This window comes from Pyxicephalus adspersus, chromosome 10, assembly GCF_032062135.1.
Source record: "Pyxicephalus adspersus chromosome 10, UCB_Pads_2.0, whole genome shotgun sequence".
In the NCBI taxonomy this organism is placed as follows: domain Eukaryota; kingdom Metazoa; phylum Chordata; class Amphibia; order Anura; family Pyxicephalidae; genus Pyxicephalus; species Pyxicephalus adspersus.
The window spans coordinates 52,376,217-52,394,685 of record NC_092867.1 but is presented as its reverse complement, the minus strand read 5'-3'; the positions used below and the strand labels follow the sequence as shown (position 1 = coordinate 52,394,685).

General features: G+C 38.3%; 1 protein-coding gene across 1 annotated transcript in view; it reads left to right on the top strand.

The window, feature by feature from the left end:
- ANTXRL (ANTXR like) overlaps positions 1 to 18,469 on the top strand; it is a 58,676-nt gene that overhangs the window by 13,357 nt on the left and 26,850 nt on the right. The window contains exons 8-10 of the mRNA XM_072423187.1: positions 1,437 to 1,497; positions 14,175 to 14,273; positions 15,802 to 15,871. Of these exons, the coding sequence (XP_072279288.1) occupies positions 1,437 to 1,497; positions 14,175 to 14,273; positions 15,802 to 15,871 (230 nt within the window). The remainder of the gene's footprint in view (positions 1 to 1,436; positions 1,498 to 14,174; positions 14,274 to 15,801; positions 15,872 to 18,469) is intronic.

Below are 18,469 nucleotides of genomic sequence, written 5' to 3'. Positions count from 1 at the left end.
CATAAGGATTTACCCAATACTTAAATACTACAACCAGAACAGCCCATGCAACTAGTTTCAATGAAGACTCTATAATATTTATGTAAACTCTTACAGCAAACTTCTAATATTTGCTTTCTTTAGTTCTGTTAAATTTAACAATGAATTTGGGTATGTTATATGTTACAAAGATTTGATAAGAACAAATCAATAATTCAAAGCTGTCCAAAACCACTCAAAGAGCTCTTCTAGTTATCCCTAAACATCTTCAAAGAGCTCTCCTAGTTTGACTAAAGAATTAATTGATTTTATGTTGAACAAATCTGACATAGAGGGGGGAGGAGTGGGAGGACTGACAACCCTCCATCCACAAAAGGGCTGTTTTTTTGTACTTTTGTACTTCTGTACCTAATTAAAAGCATTAGGAAGTTAAGTACGTTTTCATAGGAAAGCTGAAATTTTAATAAACAAATTTTAAGTAAAAAAAAAACACTTTTTATTCATTATTTATATTCTATTTATTTTTTACCAAAAATTCACACATTTTCACATTGGATTCAATAGGAAAATGTATGAATCAGGCCTTGCATATTAAAGCCAATATTTGGGGTAAAGACTGGGTATATCTTGCAGGATGATTCTAAAACTAAATGGAGGCTACAAACAAGATGGAGACGGAGACAAAAATCATTTTCCATCTCAAACAGTAAAAATGAAATCTTTTTATCAGAGCCCTGGATAGCAGTAAAACAGGGATTCTAATATTCTGATATTCTATCTAAAACAAAACAAAAAAAACTTTCAGATGTAAAGGTTTTTTATTGGGAAACTCTAACATTTTATATTATGATATTATGATGTGTATTTAATACAGGCGATACATTTATATCTAAACATATGATGTTACATGTCTGTCTGCTGAATGTAACATAATTACCCTAGTCACACATAAGTATATACACAAATATTCTATTCTCTCTTGAGACATTTAGTAGCATTATATTTTTATTTTTTCATTTCTGTTGTCAGGTGATCAGCACCCACTCTGTTTTTACTTTTGACCAGTTTTTATGTATATTGCCAAAATATATATATACATAAATATATATCAAAGCATATTATAATTACTAATCTAATAGGATGCTGCAAAAACTTCCCTTAATGAACCTTGTAAAAATTGTCACAACATTGAAGGATTATTTCACAAGAAAGAAATTTAGCAAAAGTAGTTTGCTTATAAATTCTGTATGCCATGCAGCATGATGCCAGACACATTGAAAATAGATCTAGAATTTTTATACTCCTGATTTGCCATTTGGTAAATCTGCATGTCATTTAGGGGTTAAACTGTTTTCTTGAGTAGAGAAAGAAACAGACCTTTACCTTGTAATAACAGCGGCTACCTGGCACATCATTCTCTCTTCTGCATGCCAACTGAGAACTGCATCTTCTTTCAGATCCTAAAGAAGTCCTGCATTGAGATCCTAGCTGCTGAGCCGTCCAGCGTTTGTGCAGGAGGTGAGTCAAAACTTACCACAGGAATGACAACTCTTTAAGGCAAGAGATGGGAAAACATTTTATAACATCTTGGGCCTTTAAAAAGGATCTGTCATTTTGAGTTTATTATATATAATGCTTGTTCATCTGAGTATTGTTTTTTATTCTTTGAGTGTAATTAAGTTTTCAGTGTACACATAATATGTAAATAGTTACAGGGTTGTGATATGTCTAATATATTTTATATAATTTTTATCTATCTCCAAAAGATTTCTCTTGTTTGATCTGTTTGTGCTAAAAATACCTATTGTTGTTTGTCCTCAATGTTTGATTAAACTTCAGACAGGTATTCCACAAATGGAAAAAATGTAACATTCACTTGGCATAGTGTAAAAGGTAAAGCTTAATTTACTTTGAATACTCAGTGCAATGGAAATTTAAAATATATAAGTATATATTTTCTTGCACATGATTGGAAAGCTTAACACCAAACCAACCCTTCCTGGTGGGATAGCAGATCAGATTCTTGCTGGCTGCAATGCACCACTACTTGATTGTCCCCAGTGACTGGACAATGCAATGAGAATACATTTCATGCTGTAGTAATAATTATAGAGATTATTATTTTGTGTCTTTCATCTCATCCTGGAGTTTATCTTATAAAATGGAGAGATGTATTAGCTCAGAAAAGGGGAGTACCTACCTACTTAGCAGATGTTGAATTTGAAACTCTCTTAACAAAGCTTTGGGCACTGCTGCTATCTCTCAGGAAAGCATATTACCTACTGGACACTGTGATTTCTCCCATCACCCCCCCACTATACATTAAGGACACTTTAGGGAAACATTCCCTGTGAACATTCACTATAGAAAAAGTGAAAATGTTCTTTTCTTTTACTAAATCAACAATAGTTAAAATTCACCTACATTTGCACAATACATTTGAATGCCAGTTATCTGCACTTTAAGTTACTACTCTGCTTCTGCTTAATCCTGTGGAGCTTGGATTGTAGTCACCAAAATGTTCCCTCCTTAGGAAAACATGTCAGCATGTCTCATGTTAGTATGTGTGAATTTCACCTTCTATGGATTGGCTACTTTCTACTCAGAATGACTGTGGCTTCTTGAGGGCGGCTACAGGTTGGTAGTGTAGTAGGAAGCAATGGGTTTGCACTTTCCTTTGCTGTGGGCATGTTATTTTGCTTTGGGAATGTTTATATGCTATAGACAATTTTATTTGCCAGTATCAATCTCCGTTGATGTGGGCACTTTACTGAGCTGTGGGTACTGTACTGCATAAACAGCATGCAGAGTAAGCAGAAACACTACAATTATTTCGAACCATACGGGATTTGGTTGTCAAAAGGATTGTTGGAACTAATTTGCAATAGATATTACTCCATGCATTTTTTTGTATTTTGTTGCAATGGATACCTATTGTGAATGGGCCTGTTCTTACCACAGACCCTAAAAAATCTGATTGTACTGCATCTGTTTTCTGTTGGCAAAAAACCCTTTCTGAAATTTTTTCCTTAAGCATGCTGTTATTTGCTTGTATATTATTGGATGTGGTGGATCCATCAACAGACATGTTTTGGAGATGAACTAATGCAATTTCAAGGGTGTGCACTTTCTACAGGGAAATGTAGACTTCAAGAAAGTCTTTAACAATGGCTTTGAATGATAACCAAGCATTCTTTTCGATTTCTGACATTGTCCTGATGAAATGTTCATTCTGAACTGCTTCATCAGACCCAGTTTCATGTGCAGAGGCGGGAATATAATATTCTTTCTATCAACTGGCTCATGTAGAATGTTTGGATCACCTGGTTTTAGGGCAGATTATGGAGGCCAATTCCTTTCCATCCAATGCCTTTCATTCCCAACAAAGTTCTCATAATGTTTATTGGTACAATAATTATAACATCATCTTGAGAACACTTGCATAATACTGTCTCCATCCAAAATGTCTCAACTTATTTCTTTTAAAAAAAGTTTATTTGTAGAGTAGGAAAGACAGAATAGAGCAGTAAGAGGGCATAGAAAAGAAGTGAAGTTGGTATGGTAAGATATGAGAAAAAGGGGTGGGGGTGGGAGAATGCATGAGGTATCGGGGCCGCGTGTTGATTTCACTCGTAGTTGGGCTATGCCATCATTGAGTGGCTCTGAGTGGCCAGTTCCTTGTAGTCAGGGGCGGTCTTTTGTAATAGAATCGAACTGTATTCTGTGAAAGTATTGAACTCTATCCAATAAAACCATGTTTGTGTGAATTTCTTTGCGTTTCCGTCTCCGGTCACCATCATTTCTTCCAAAGCATAGATGTCTGCCACACGTCATAGCCATTAGCCAGCAGTCAGTGGAGTATCTGTTTTCCAGTAAACTGGTATACATGCCTTTGCAGCATTTAGTAGATGGCGTACCAGGGATTGTTTAAATCGTTTTTGGGTAAAATCCGCCACGTGTAACAGTGTTAGCCCTGGTTTCCCGTAGATATCAACCACAGTGAATTTAAATATCATGTCAGCTACTTAATTCCAGAACTTGGTAAGGACTGGGCAATCACAAAAAATATGGAGCAGTGTGACACCGCCACAAGGTTGGGCCTTCCTGAAGAAATATTTTTGTGTGCTTTACAGGTGTGAGCAGTTTATAATTGGTTTTCCTGGTATTTGGTACATCTAGTTGCCTTATGGCTAAAATGTAACATAAACCCCTGTTGTGAGTGAGTAAATGTCATACCCAGATCTTTCTCCCAGCTATCCACAAAATGCAGCTTGGTGAGTGATGATGTAGCTAGAAGGGTTTTGTATCTTCACTCATTTATTGAATATCATTCACACATATCTTTGAGCACCCATCTTCTTCATATAGATCCAAATACCATCTTGCATCCAATCTTGGATAAACTACTTCCTCTTCAACTTTCTGTAACATCACACTTTGTTGGATTGCTGGAGAGATCTGTAAACATGCCTTTACTACTTTCATTCTCATATATTGTCTAGAAATGATAATCTGTCCACATCTCTCTGTTTTACAAGTAATCCTGGGTAATTGTTAACAGTTTGGGTCAAAATTTGTTTCTTTATACTGTACAGGCAAAAACTGGCTCATTCTAAGACAGTAAATTTTAACTTTTCTTTTAGCATTGAGGATTTTATTTGAAATTAGCATTGGTGTTATTAGCACTTTAGGACCTCATGGGTGTTGCAGAAAATTCAGAAAACATGATCTGTTGGTCGTGTTTGAGCGCTGATGAAAAACTTTGCATTAGTCACCGGGGCTCATACACTCAGCTGTCTCAAAGAAGCCATGACCTATTCCATGTTGTGCCATATTTCTGTCCTTCATGCAATGCATATGGCAGCTTCTTCGCTTGTGCAGTCTTTTCTCTATTGGCCCTAATACAAATGCCATTTACTTACAAGTCTGCAGACTGGCAGCTTTTTTATTGGAACCTGTGGAAAAAGACTGCACATATGTGGCACAGTGCACATTCTCCAGATTCACAAAATAATTGGATCTCTTCTGCTGTGGCAGATTGCTAGCTGATCTGAAGTTTGTAATTGGGTTTTAAAACATAATTATAAAAGTAAGGTGGGAGGTTAGAATGAATGTATGGTTAAAGTATTATCTGTTAAAAAATTACTTGTTGATATGCTCATAAAAACATGTGTAGCACAGTTCTGCATTATGAGATCCATGCAGAATTTCTACACTTATCACCAAATATCATTAAAATAATGTGATATTGTATTGATCGTATTTTCATTAGCATAAGTAAAAAAAAAAATATTTAAGAAACATTACAGCTATTACCAAGAAATACACATGATTTTATTTCAGCAGTCCATTTCTGCTTTCCTGGTACTGCAGCAGATAGCTGGCATGTGTGACAGCAAATTGCCCTGTCAGTCGTCTGGTTGTAGAATGTGAAAAGGCACCAGAGAAGTGAAAAGACACATAGGCAGTTCACCCTGCTGCCTGAGAAGTGGTGATTAATTATAGTATAGGGAAAAGAAGCCTGCAGCATCCTTGTCTTCTGACATACCCTTTATACCTCACTGCCAGCAGTAGTGCTAACCCCTGAGCCACCATGCTGGTGGGGAGGGACATCAAAGTTAGTCAAGAATGACAGAAAATATATTCTGTCTTTGAAAAGTAGATAAGGAACCAATAATCTACTTATAGAAATAAAAGTCTAATACTAATACTATATTAGTGTATCTAAAGCCTCTTGAGCATTTGTCACCAGGACAAGTGTCACCATTTGAATATTTGATCTAACCTCTTGTTCCAGGGATATATGCAATTTATATTTGCAGTCTTTTTCTGTGGTAGCAGCACTGGATCCAAGGACATAAAGAGAGGGTGTATATCTGTTGTGGGGATAAAGACAGCATTCAATGACATATTAAGACACTTGGGGACCCAAGGCAGGAATACATTTGGTATGTTTCTACCTAACCTTTCCCCAGTCATGCTGTGAGCCCTGCCCAAAGCACTTTGAGCAGATTGAACAGCAATAAAGGTAATATGCTTTCCTAACCTGTTCAAAACTCAAAAAGTTTAAATAAATGTTTAAAAAACGAATTTATTTAAGAAATATATATGTTTAAAAAACAATTTCCTTTTAAGCATTGTAAGACCTTAGGGTCTTATGCAGTCAAATGTATGGCAATGTACATATCATGATGTGGTCCATTGCAATATAATTTATTTTGAAAAGCAACCCAATGCATTAAACTTTGCATCTTCTAAGCACCTGCATTGAAGCCCAAACCCAAAAGCATAGTAATGTACTAGCATGCATTGTGGTGCATTAATTCACAAAAATGTTTGCTATCCTGAAAATGGTTGGCAAAATAAACAACCAAATGACAGTGGGAGTGTCTGTGCTGCCATAAAATATAATAGAAAAAGCCAAGAGCCTTAGGGAACGATTGAAGTTTAAATCCACTTCTTGGCATTATACAGGTATTGTGGATGTTTCATTGTTCTGACATTGTTAGGATAGAAGCAAGCATAGCCTACTTTTTTCTTTTGCGTTAAATGGAGCAGGGAAGGGTTGGATCTTTGTCAACTTTTTACATATTGCTTGTGGTCCCAATTGTTTTTTTCTCACTTGTCTATTTAATTAATGTTAGAAAAGCAAGTGATGGTAAATCCTCCGAACAGACAGAATGTTTTTCTAGTAAAAATTGTATTGCTCTCTGTGTCTAAATTAGGGAGGTTTCTCACTGATTATTATCTGAACAGGTTACATAAAGTAAGAAGAAATTTGCTTCAGTTGGGGAAATAGAATTGAACATTGAAATCTAACAAATTTTAAAGGGGATCACCTCCCCTTCCCTTTCTCACATGTGGCATGGTTGGGGTCTACAATCCAATTGCTAAGACTAAGCACTATTACCTGATGAATGGGGGAGAGGGCTAATGGCAGCATTCATGTAGCAGAAAACTGCTGGCATGATAAGTATGAGTCAAGGAAGGGGGAGTGGGTATGCAGCCATTGACAAAGTCAGTCTTCTAAAGTTAAATTTGGAAGCATGACAAAAAAAAAAAACAGGATGAGATCTTACGGTCTTACTTTTAAAGGTATTACTTTATATTAGGTTTATATATCATGGGGACACTGTCTGAATTTAAAAGAAAGATATGAAGTTATTAGATAGGAAACTCTGCACTAACATTTAAGAACTGCGTACAGGGCTTTTTGTCAGGGACATGGGATTTCTTATGTAATAAGTAATACATTTATATGTAAATATTTGTTTACAAGTATTTCCCTGAAAAGGTTACTTAATGCACTGAGCTATCTAGTTATGTAACTCTCTTGGATGTCTTGGATCCTTAGATATTTGGGAACATGGCTTTGGCTGCTTTACCTCCGGTCACAGAAAGTTCATTTTATCAGAGATAGCAATTCTAAAGCTTATCAGTAAAGAAATGTATTATAATGCAGCTTGCCAGTCCTAAAATGTGTTATTTTCATCGTTTTGGTGACTCAAAATTTACTAAAGGTATATGTATTGTTAGTAGTAATTGGTCAATAATCCAATCACTATTGAATGTGGCACCATAGAACATCCAGTCACCATGGAACATCAGTCATGTAATATACCATGATGACTGAATGAAATCAGGACTAAGGTTCCACTATGAAAATTTGTGATCAAGCAGGTCTTTATTGCGGAAAGGGACATACCCATATTATAACAGTCCCTAAGCTATATAAGTTACAAAAATAATTTCTTATCCAAATCTTTAAATGACCGCATTATGTACTGTTTTTTATTCTTTGTAATGGCTTTATATTTTGTGTTCAATTGGAATTATTTCACATAATTTTATGTGTAAAAAAATCAAGTAGATTAATTATGACCATTTTACTATTTAGTGTATTTTTGGTGAAATACATCAGGAATTCAGACCAACATTTCCTATTTTTCCTTAACATACTTCACAGACTATGTCATCCTAGGAGTAATATGTATAGTACTAGGTCCTTTATCCCACCTTTAGAAATGGGCCATGAGCAACTTGATCAAATATTTGTAATTAGGTATGTATTGTTGTTGAGGTGTACAAAAATTGCACAATATATTTATATATGCTGTTTGTGAATTTAAATTCTGAGGTATATTCCTATACTTGCAGAATTGATAAAATAGCTAGGAACGCTGCAAAACATTCTTTGCTATCACAACTTTAACATTATTGTACACTATCGCATTCAGGAAACTAGCCTTATAAGAGGAAGAGGTGAAAGACAACATCCTACATATTTCCTACAGCCTTTTATTTGCATAAACAGTTCAAAGTAAACCACTTTCTGCATTTTTTTTATCTTCTGTACCATCCGAACACTGCAGATCTGGTCTTTGCAGTTATTAGGAGTACAATTACAATATATAGACATATATTGCAGTATAGTTGTATTATAAATATTAATAATTATAATCTTTTTATAGTAATTGTATTCAGTAAAAGTAATAACTGAATCCAATTACTTGGGATTCAGTAATTGCTATTTGTCTCAGGCCTGTTTCTTAACTTGCTAACCCAGTCTTCACTGGTTGAGTTATAGGATTTTATTGAGTCTGGGTGCATATCTCAGGGTCACCAGTTCAGTTTTTTGCATAGCTCAGTTATTATGGGCACTCTGTGGTCATCTCATCATAGGATAGGTATGAGCAGCATCCTGTTTTTGGATGAGATTGTTTTTTTTCAATGCTGACTGCACTGTTTTAGTGTTATGCCAGCTCTGCGTCTTTATATAAGGTGGAGGAAGTTGCGGTTGGCTGGTAAATTCTTGAAGTGAGTATGTGGTGTTTGTAAATAGTCTATGCATTACATTTTGCCTTTCTAGAATCAGTCAAATGAAGGTATTAAGGATGGAATAATAGCAGGCTGAGGTTTACTTTTTATTTCAAATTGTAATAAAGTAAAGATGAAGTACAGCACACAGATTCCTTCTATTGCAGAAAACAGTTGTTTTAGTCCTGGAAAAAGTAGGTTTTTAATATATTTCAGCAGCTGAGAGGAAAGCCTTGGGGCAAGCTAAAAAAAGATGAACTCTTAAATTAGGATATTGCCTATACCCCCCAGGATATTGCCTATTATTTACATTGGTGATTAAATCTGGACAAGCAGTTAGTCAGCCCTGAGTAACTTGTGTTGGCTCTTCAGTATTACGGTACTTGAACCTTGCCAACCTAATTTTTGCATGTGATCCTTAGTATTCAATTTTCATAGTAGTCTCTGGCGATGATTATCTGACGTGTGTAAATACCCTTAACTCCTGTAGGGTAGCTTATTATTAGCTCAAGAAGCATGTCCGGATCTTAAGTTCTGTTTATTACATGTATTGGCCTAATACGGCTTATTATCATTTTTACTGTTATACATGCTTCTTTCCACGTTACCATTACTCTTTACAATGCTTTATTTAGTTTTACTAAATGTGTTTAGAATACTATGAATGAGTCAGGTTTTAATGCATTTATTGCATCTAGTCATAATAGCAAGCATACTATTTGTGATGTCCGCGACTCCTTAAAGAGGACCTAAACTGAAAACTACCAAAAACAAAAAAAAAAATACACTTACCTTCAATCCCGCAGGGCAGTTGGGTCCATCCGGAGGTGTCTTCTGTCAGGTCCCGCGTCGTCCCGGCATCCGTCCCCGTCTTCACCTCTTCTTCCTGGTTTTTCTTCCTACGTCACCCGACCCCGAAACGAGATCGGGTGGCGGTTTTTTCACGAAAAGGCTCTTTCTGCGCATGCCCGAGCACCCAGGAGCCTCCCGGGATACGCGACGCAGGTATCCCGGGAGGTTTTGCACTCCCTATTCATTCTCGATTGCCTAGGGGGATGGTGCACCCTTTTTTTTTTTTTAAAAAAAAGGTGTTGTACTTAAAAAAAAGAAACAAACAACTAAAATTTTTACATTACATAAAAGGGTTATCTACCCTTTTGTGTAAAGTGAAATTTCTGAGTTTAGGTACGCTTTAAGTGCAGATGATGGTAATTCCACCATTCCTTATTTTGGGCTATAAACAAAAAATTCGATTTTTGTAGGACACCAACCTTTAAAATGTAAATTTTACTCTGTAAGCAAAAAAAATTATATTCAAAACATATGATGAAATAAATATTAGAAAATAAAAAAATCTTCTAAAAACCATTATTGGCTTCATATTTAATAAATGGTTGTGATACCCAAAACAATGCTTTATGTACTGAATACACATTATTTGTTGCTGCTTTTTCCTAAATGGCTTTGTTACTACCAAGACTAGACTAAAAGAATGGTCATGGTCAATGGTCAGTCCCAGCTTGGCAGTGCCCAAGTAACCAGAAAGGAACATGAAGACACTACAAAAGAGGACTCTACTACAATTCAGAGAAAAGTGTGGTAGTTAGATGGTGTCAGAGGTATAAGAATTTTTTTTTTAGACAAGAGTTACCTTGTATGCAATTAGAAATATACATACAGTGTATACAGATAAGAAGATTTAAGTCATATTTATCAAGTTCAAAGGCACAGATACAAAGTCACTGAAATGTGCCACACAAGCGAAAAAGGAAATTCCATACTTGTTAGGCTACCTACTCTAAAACCCCACCACTACCACCAAGGATATAAGTTTTAAAACTGAAATCAAGCAAGGTACAAAACACACACCGTAATGCAGCTCAGGAAATAATATTACATCAATAAGTGTATTTTTATAAATCAAACAGCATCTGAATTAACATTTTGATTGTCCCATATATAAATTATAGTTTTCTTTATTATTTATTATTTTTATTCTTTATTATTTCTAGTTTTTTTTATTAAAAAGCATTACGTAGATGTGCTTGGTTGTCCCATTGAACAGGCATTCTGTCCACTATTTTGCTTCTTTACACCGTTTAGATTCAGTTATCAACCTGACAACTATTAGAATATGCCTTGTTCAGTTTTGGTTTTTTTGGTGTTTATTCAATCATGTCCTGCTATGAGGTTACAACTTTCTCTCACGTGCACCCTAATTGTCATTCAATTACTTACAACTCTAGTGAACATTTCAAGCAGTGGTGCTGTACAGGCTTGGTTCACAAATGTCACAAGAAGCGTGTCACCGATCCCCACAGGACCAGGGGATCTGTGACTTTGCCTGAGTCACCCACTTCACATTGCTCCACTGCAAGCAGTAACAGCAGCCGTATCCGCTGGTCACTTCCTGGTCTGAGTCATGTAAACCTCTGAGAGCTGCCCTTTAACCCCAGAGAACCAGAATATTCTGCAGAACTCCATCTGTTGGCATGTAAACACCACCTGAACTGCCCTTGCTCCAGCAGTTCCCTCTGGTCGTGGCTTCTCATTCTGCTTCCAGTTTATCACATGACCTCTCCTATAAAAGGAAGTGACTGGCAACAGGAAGTTGCCTGAACAAGGAGTTCCTTTGGCTCTGTTCCCAGGTTCCAGCTGCTCCTGTCTGTGTCTCATGTTACTGATTTTTCTTGTGCACCTACCCTGGCTTTAACCTTGTCGCCTGATAGCCGCCTGCCTAACCTTTGGCTATTCTCGACTATTCCTTTTTGCCGCCTACCCCGACCTCTGGCTTGTCTGACCACGCTCTTGTCTCTTGTTCCGGCAGCACGCTTTATTCCTGCCTGTCAGTAGTCATCAGCCTCTGGGTGCACTGGGGGGCGCAAACCTGGCAACAGCTCACAGCATAACATCCTCACTTCGAGAAGCTCTGGAGCAGACCAGGCTGTTGCTTAGACTCCGCACCCTGTGCATGTCTCAGCCAATTAGACCGGTGATATGGAGGGTCCCCCACCCCGCCCTGTGGCACCGTGACTATTTTTCAGCCCATGGACCTGCTGCAGCGAAGGTCAAAGGTGTGATTAACACCTTAATGAACTCCAGTCCTCTGTCCGTCGGACCACTATCCCTGCATCAGCTCTAGTGATTCCAGTTACAGTTCCTGCTTTATCCCCAGCTTCCATGCCACCCTAGTCCACTCTGGATCCCTGCTTCTTGTTATTCTGGTGACCCCAACCTCTGTTGAGATTTTTTAAACCAACGCCAGATATAGTTTGAGTTGAAGCCCTGGAACTTTCCCACAGAACAATCTAAGGTGGCCTTTTTCATTTCCTTCCTGTCAGGAGAGGCCCCGGCTTGGGCTTTGCCCCACTGGGAAAAGGGCGATTCTGTCCTTCACTACCATTCTGCAAAACCATTTTCAAGGTATTTGATGAACCTGGCTGTGCCTCCTCAGCTGCATCAGAAATCCTTCGCCTACATCAGGCCTCTCTCTCTGTTGGCCAGTATGCTGTAAAATTTCCATCACTGGCTACTGAATTAGATTGGAATAATGAAGCTTTTGTGGCAGTGTTCTGGCAGGGCCTTGCCATCCATATTTAAGCTGAGCTTGCCGGTTGTCCACACTCAATGACCTGGTGTCCCTCTGTATCTGGGTGGACACTCATTTCCATGAATGAGCGGTGGACTCAGAGTCCAGCGCCAAGCTGCCCCCAAATTTCCAGAACCCTCCTCCAGAAATTGCCCCCAAGCAGGCATGACTTTCCTCAGAAGGAACGTGCTCGCTGCCGATATTGTAATCTCTGCATGTACTGTGCTGAAGAGGACCACTATAAGTGTTATTGCCCGCAGAAGGCCACTGTCTGAAAAATGAAGGGAGGGTTGTTTAAGCAAGCCTATTCCTTTCCACCTGCAAAAATTATGTTTCCAGTTTATGTTTGTGGATCTCCTGCAACAACCATTATTTCAGGTTCCAAGCCTTACAATAATAAACTATTCATGTGGTGCCCCAATTGCATACCTTAGTGGTGAATGGGACAGTCCTGCCTGGTAGGATTTAGTATGCCACTATACCATTTACCATGAAGCAGGACTTTACACTCTGAGACCATCTCCTTTCTGGTCATCCCCAAAGCAGTTCACCCTGTTCTGCTTGGATTGCCCTGGCTTCTTCAAACATGCTTTGGTCATCAAATGGAGTTCTGAAGACATCCTCTCTTGGAGTGCCACCTGCTTTTAGGAGTGTCTTCCCAGCAGTAGGTTGTTGGTGCCAGACGGGCTGGTCTTAGTAATTCAGAAACTGCTGATCTGCTGGGATTTGCATCAAAACAATCTCTAGGGTTTACAAAGAATGGTCCAAAAAAGAGAACGTTTCCATTGAGCAGCAGTCTCTCAAAATAACAGAAAGGTAACTCAAATACCATTTGTTATAATTTAGAATACAGAAGAACATTTCTAGTTACAAAACACACCAAACTTTTAAGCAAAACATTCACAGCTGTAGGAAATCACAATGGGTGCCACTCATGAAAGCTAAGAAATGGCACCTGAGGCTACAAGCTTCCCAAAATTGTAGAAGAACTGATTGGAAAATTAAGTCTTACTTACTCTGCTACAGCATAATCAGCAACATTCAGATAGTGGGGTTAGAATTTGGCATCAACAACCTGTAAGAATGGATCCTTCCCAGCTTGTATGGAAGGTTCAAGCTGGAGGTGGTATAGTGGTGTGGGGGATATTTTTTTGGTACACTTTGAACCCCTTATTATCAATAAAGTATCATTTAAATACCACAGCCTACTGAATATTGCAGTATTGCTGCTGATCATGTCCATCCCTTTATGACCAAAAAAAACAGTGTACCCATCCTCTGATGGCTATTTCGGCAGTACAACACACTATGTCACGAAGCTAAAATTATCTCAAATTGGTTTCTTAAACATGACAACGTGTTCACTGTACTCATATGACTGCCACCACCAGTCAACAGATCCTATTGCACTCACTTTTGAATATGGTGGAAGAGGAATTTGCATCAGCATGTTTCCAGAAACAAAAACAATGTTTCCAGAACCATGCGAAATCAGTTCTTTGAAGAATTGCAGCAGTTCAGAAGGCAAACCTGGAACTTGCAATGTATTCCTGAAAATGTGGCCATTGTATGCATATACCATGACATAACAAATGAAATGCCATCCAGTTGGGGTTTACATCTACTTAACCACTTTTACCGTAAAAGGATTCCTACCTGGTAGTAACGTCATCATTTTTCTCATGTCCTCTTGTCTTTTGTATAGTCATATTTATAACAATCTCCAACTTCTTATACTAGATTTAGATATATTTTAACACATTAACATTATTTTGTTCTTTTTTTACAGAGACTTTCCAAGTAGTGGTGCGAGGAAATGGTTTCTACTATGCGCGAAATATTGACCAAGTGCTCTGCAGCTTTAAACTCAATGACAGCATTACCATAAGTATGAATTCTTTTTCTAATTCTTACTTACTAGGTATTTTTTTATACATTTTGGTGCTACAAAAAGGAGTTTGTGAAAACAAGTAGCAAGCTTATTCATGCACAAACAGCTATCTTCCCAGCTAGACAGGATTTCCTGCACAAACGTCAGGCTAGTTGGGGAAAAGGAATTGTCATTCTGACACAGCGGAGGTGAGAAAAGGCGCGGATATTGGTGGTCAGAAAAGGCACAGTAATGCATCATGGTGCACATCATTGTCCTTGTCTGTGTTCAGCTGCATGGTGCCTGAATGAAAGCTCTATTTATCCACAGAGAATAATGGATCCTTTCATTCATGCAGCACTCAAATGATTTAAATCTAAACGACCTGCTACATGTCCCTAGCTAGCAATTTAACCTCTTTAAATTTAGTTTTGTAATACAAGAAAATGACTAAACAGATTCAGGCAACCTACCACCACCATTTTATTTCAGTTTTCAAAAAAAAAAAGTATTACTAGAAATTTATGCAGTGATACCTCTGCAGTGATAAGTCATTCCGGAATCACATTTGTTAGACGAAATCTTTGTTAGCTGAAACATGATTTCCCATAGGATTTTATAGAAAAGCGTTTAATTCGCTTGGACGTTGCCCACAATATAAAGATAAGTTTTATAATAATAGTAAAAAGCACAATATAAAAGGTCAAAAACGAAGGCGGAGATTATCAGCTTCCCAATTGGAACAGTCTCAACATATTACTAGGCAGCGTGGTGTCAATTACTGTATAAAATCCTCACTGTGACCTAATCACAGACAAAGCAAAATAAAGAAAACTTTATGGAGCCTAGACATTCATTAACTTATGGAGCAAGCTGTGCTTTGATATGCAAAAAGAAACAACTGCAGATTTTGTCTTGGTCATTAAAGGGTTACAAAAGGTTGGTGAAGGCCCCACCTGAGGTCACCCACAACCTCAGTCAGCTGTGTTTAGCAAAACATTTCTTCTGCAAGTCATGCAAACTGCTCCCCTCTGCCCCTCCAGCCTCCTTTGTGCACAGGAGCAGCAGGGAAGCCCCATTCTTTTTTTTTTTTTTTTTTTTTTTACATTTGTTAGCTAAGTCCATATTCCTTAGCTAAGTCTCTTAAACAGTGAAAAAGAAAAGAAATTGTTAGCTGAAAAATTTGTTAGTATCCTTTCCAACGACTATTATTGCATGTGTGTATGCGGCTTAAGGCTTATTCCACCCAATGAATTATCAAACATTTGGATCTAATTACTGATCAGAGAGTCAACTTTTTTTTCCCCCAAATACAATCAAATTACAAAACTCCTAAGGTAGAGCAATGCTTGTGAGATAACTTTTTGCTTTACTGTCTGGTCTGGTAATGAACTCAGATTTCATATAGGAGGAACTGTGAACTCAAGAGCACAAATAGTGTTTCTGACAGTTAAAAAAATCTGATGTAAAGACATAATGTATAAAATATCACCTCTTGTTTGGTCACTGTCTAAATGTTAAAGTAGTTCTGTTTTTCTCTTTTCAGATGAAAAACCCACAGACATACAAGACACATATCTGCTCTGTCCTGCCCCAGTTATTGAGGACGTGGGACAGTATGTATGCATTTGATTTGTATTTTTATGGAATTCAAACTTTTTCTAGTAGGCTTTTTAGGAAATTTTTCTCAACTTTTCTGCCAGTTACAGTATTTTTTGCCGCATAAGACGCACTTTTTCTTCCCCAAAACTGGGGGGGAAAAGTTGGTGCGACCTATACGACATATGTGTTATAAAATAATTAAAATAAGATACTCACCCGATACCCGATCCTGCGTGTGTCTCTTCTCCTCTCTGGCAGCAGCGTGTATCTCTTCTCCTCTCTGGCAGCAGCGTGTCTCCTCCTGGCTGCAGTGAAAGAAGCCGGCACAGCGCCCCCTGCTGTTCCCTGTCCTAACTGCCGTACAGTGGAAAAAAAGCACAGAGGGATCAGAAGGGGAATTTGAATGACACAGAGTGATCAGAAGGGGAATTTGAATGGCAGAGTGATCAGAAAGGGAATTTGAAAGGCACAGAGTGATCAGAAAGGGAATTTGAATGGCACATGAGTGATCAGAAGGGAAATACCGGTATGAATGGCACATGAGTGATCAGAAGGGGAATAATCTTTCAGAATCTTTTTTTTCTAGATTTTCCTCCTTTAAAATTGGGTGCGTCTTATATTCCGGAGCGTCTTATACGGCGAAAAATACGGTACTTACATTTAGTTTAGGTTCTGTTTCTATATTTGAGGTTCTACAGAGCACAAGACCTTTACATTCACTATACACAGAATATTTAATAATCTTTCCTCTTTCTTAATACTGCCAGTTACCTAAAATTTACTAAAGTTATGTAATGTTAAATGTTACGTAATTTTAAAGTTACTGTAATTTAGGTTTTGCAGAGCACATGAGACATTAGTATTATAGGAGGCTTGTTAAATTGTTATCTTAGGTATAATGTGTGTGTGTGTCCTGGGTAATGGCCTAGGTAGCCTAGCCAGACATAGGATATTGTAGTGATTGCAGTGGCTACTGGACAAAGCATTGGAAGCCAAGGTTTAGCAGTGCCCACTTTTACTATACACAGAAGCTACACCCCTTTATCATCTTCCTTGATACTGCCACATACTTAAAATATTATTAGGTTATTTTTCTGTAATTGATATTCTATAGAGCATAAAACCTATACATTCACTATACATGGAAGATACACTCAATGTTCTTCTCTTTTGATACTGCCAGTTACTTAAAATGAAGCTTAAAGTCTCACTACAACCAATCTTACAACTGCTTCTTACTTGGACTTCAGTTTGCCACATGTCTAATGTACTCCAGTGTTTACCGTCATTGGTTACCATTTACCCTGTAGTCTCTTTGCTGGTTCTATTCCCTCTCCCTACTACGCAGTCTGTTAACTCTTTGTCTGACTGCTCCTTCACTCTCCTGCTTTCTCTGTACTCCTGAACCTTTTCTCTCCACTGCCACTGCTGGTGACATCTCACCCAACTCTGGTCTTCCCCACAGCCTTTCTTTTTCCTATCCTCTGAGCAAAATACTTCCTCGTCCTAACCTCATTCCCATTCACCCTACCCAACATTCTTACCGTCTTTCTCTGGCAGTCTATGGAATGCCAGATCTGTTGGCAATAAAGTAACCTCCATCCATCACCTTCTCCTCTCTTAATCTCTAAAATTCCTGGCTTTCACTGAAACTTGGCTGTCCTCCTCAGACTCTATCTCTGCTGCTGCACTCTCCTATGGAGTTCACACTTCACACATACCCTATAGATCTACATAGACTAGGCAACAGAATAGGTGGTGGTGTGGGTCTCATTCTCTCCCCTAACTGTACTTACAGAGTCCTTCCTAACCCATCCTCTTTCTATTTCACCTCTTTTGAAGTGCATTTCGTCCATCTTTTCCGCTCCACACCTTTCATTGTTGCTGTTGTCTACCGCTCCCCTTGATCAGTTTCACAATTTTTGCATAACTGTGCCTTCTGGCTCCCACACATTCTTTCTTATGACCTGCCCACCCTCATCTTTGGTGACTTTAATGTTGCTGACATGAACCATCTTTCCTCAGCCAAACTGCTCTCCATTACCTCCTCCTTTGAACTAACACAGCACATCAATGGCCCCACACACATATCCCTGGACACACTTTAGACCTGGTATTTCCCAAACTCTGCAACCTTATCCACCCTGACAACTCACCATTTCTCTTTTTTGATCACAACCTAACCACCTTCATCCTATCTAATTCTTGTCCCCCTTTGCCATATCCCAGACCTGGTCAATTGCAGGGAGATATCTGTAACCTTGATCACAACCTATTCACAAACTACCTTATGTCCTTAACCCCCACTCTCTAAAATAACATCTCATGATTAAGCTGCCAATCAGTTCAACCACACTCTATTTGGCTCTGGATAAAGTTGGCCCTGCCACCTTCTGCCGCCCCTGTCCTGCTAACCCCCGACCCTGGCACAACAATCACACCAAACATCTACAAAAGACCTTTCGTGCAGCTGAGCGCAAGTGGAGGAAATCTGGCCTCAGCACTGACTTCATGGACTACAAAGCCAGACTACAACACTTTAACACTGCACACTCACTATTGGCAAACAAAATTATTTCTAAACTGTCATAACCTCTCAAGCTTCCAACCCA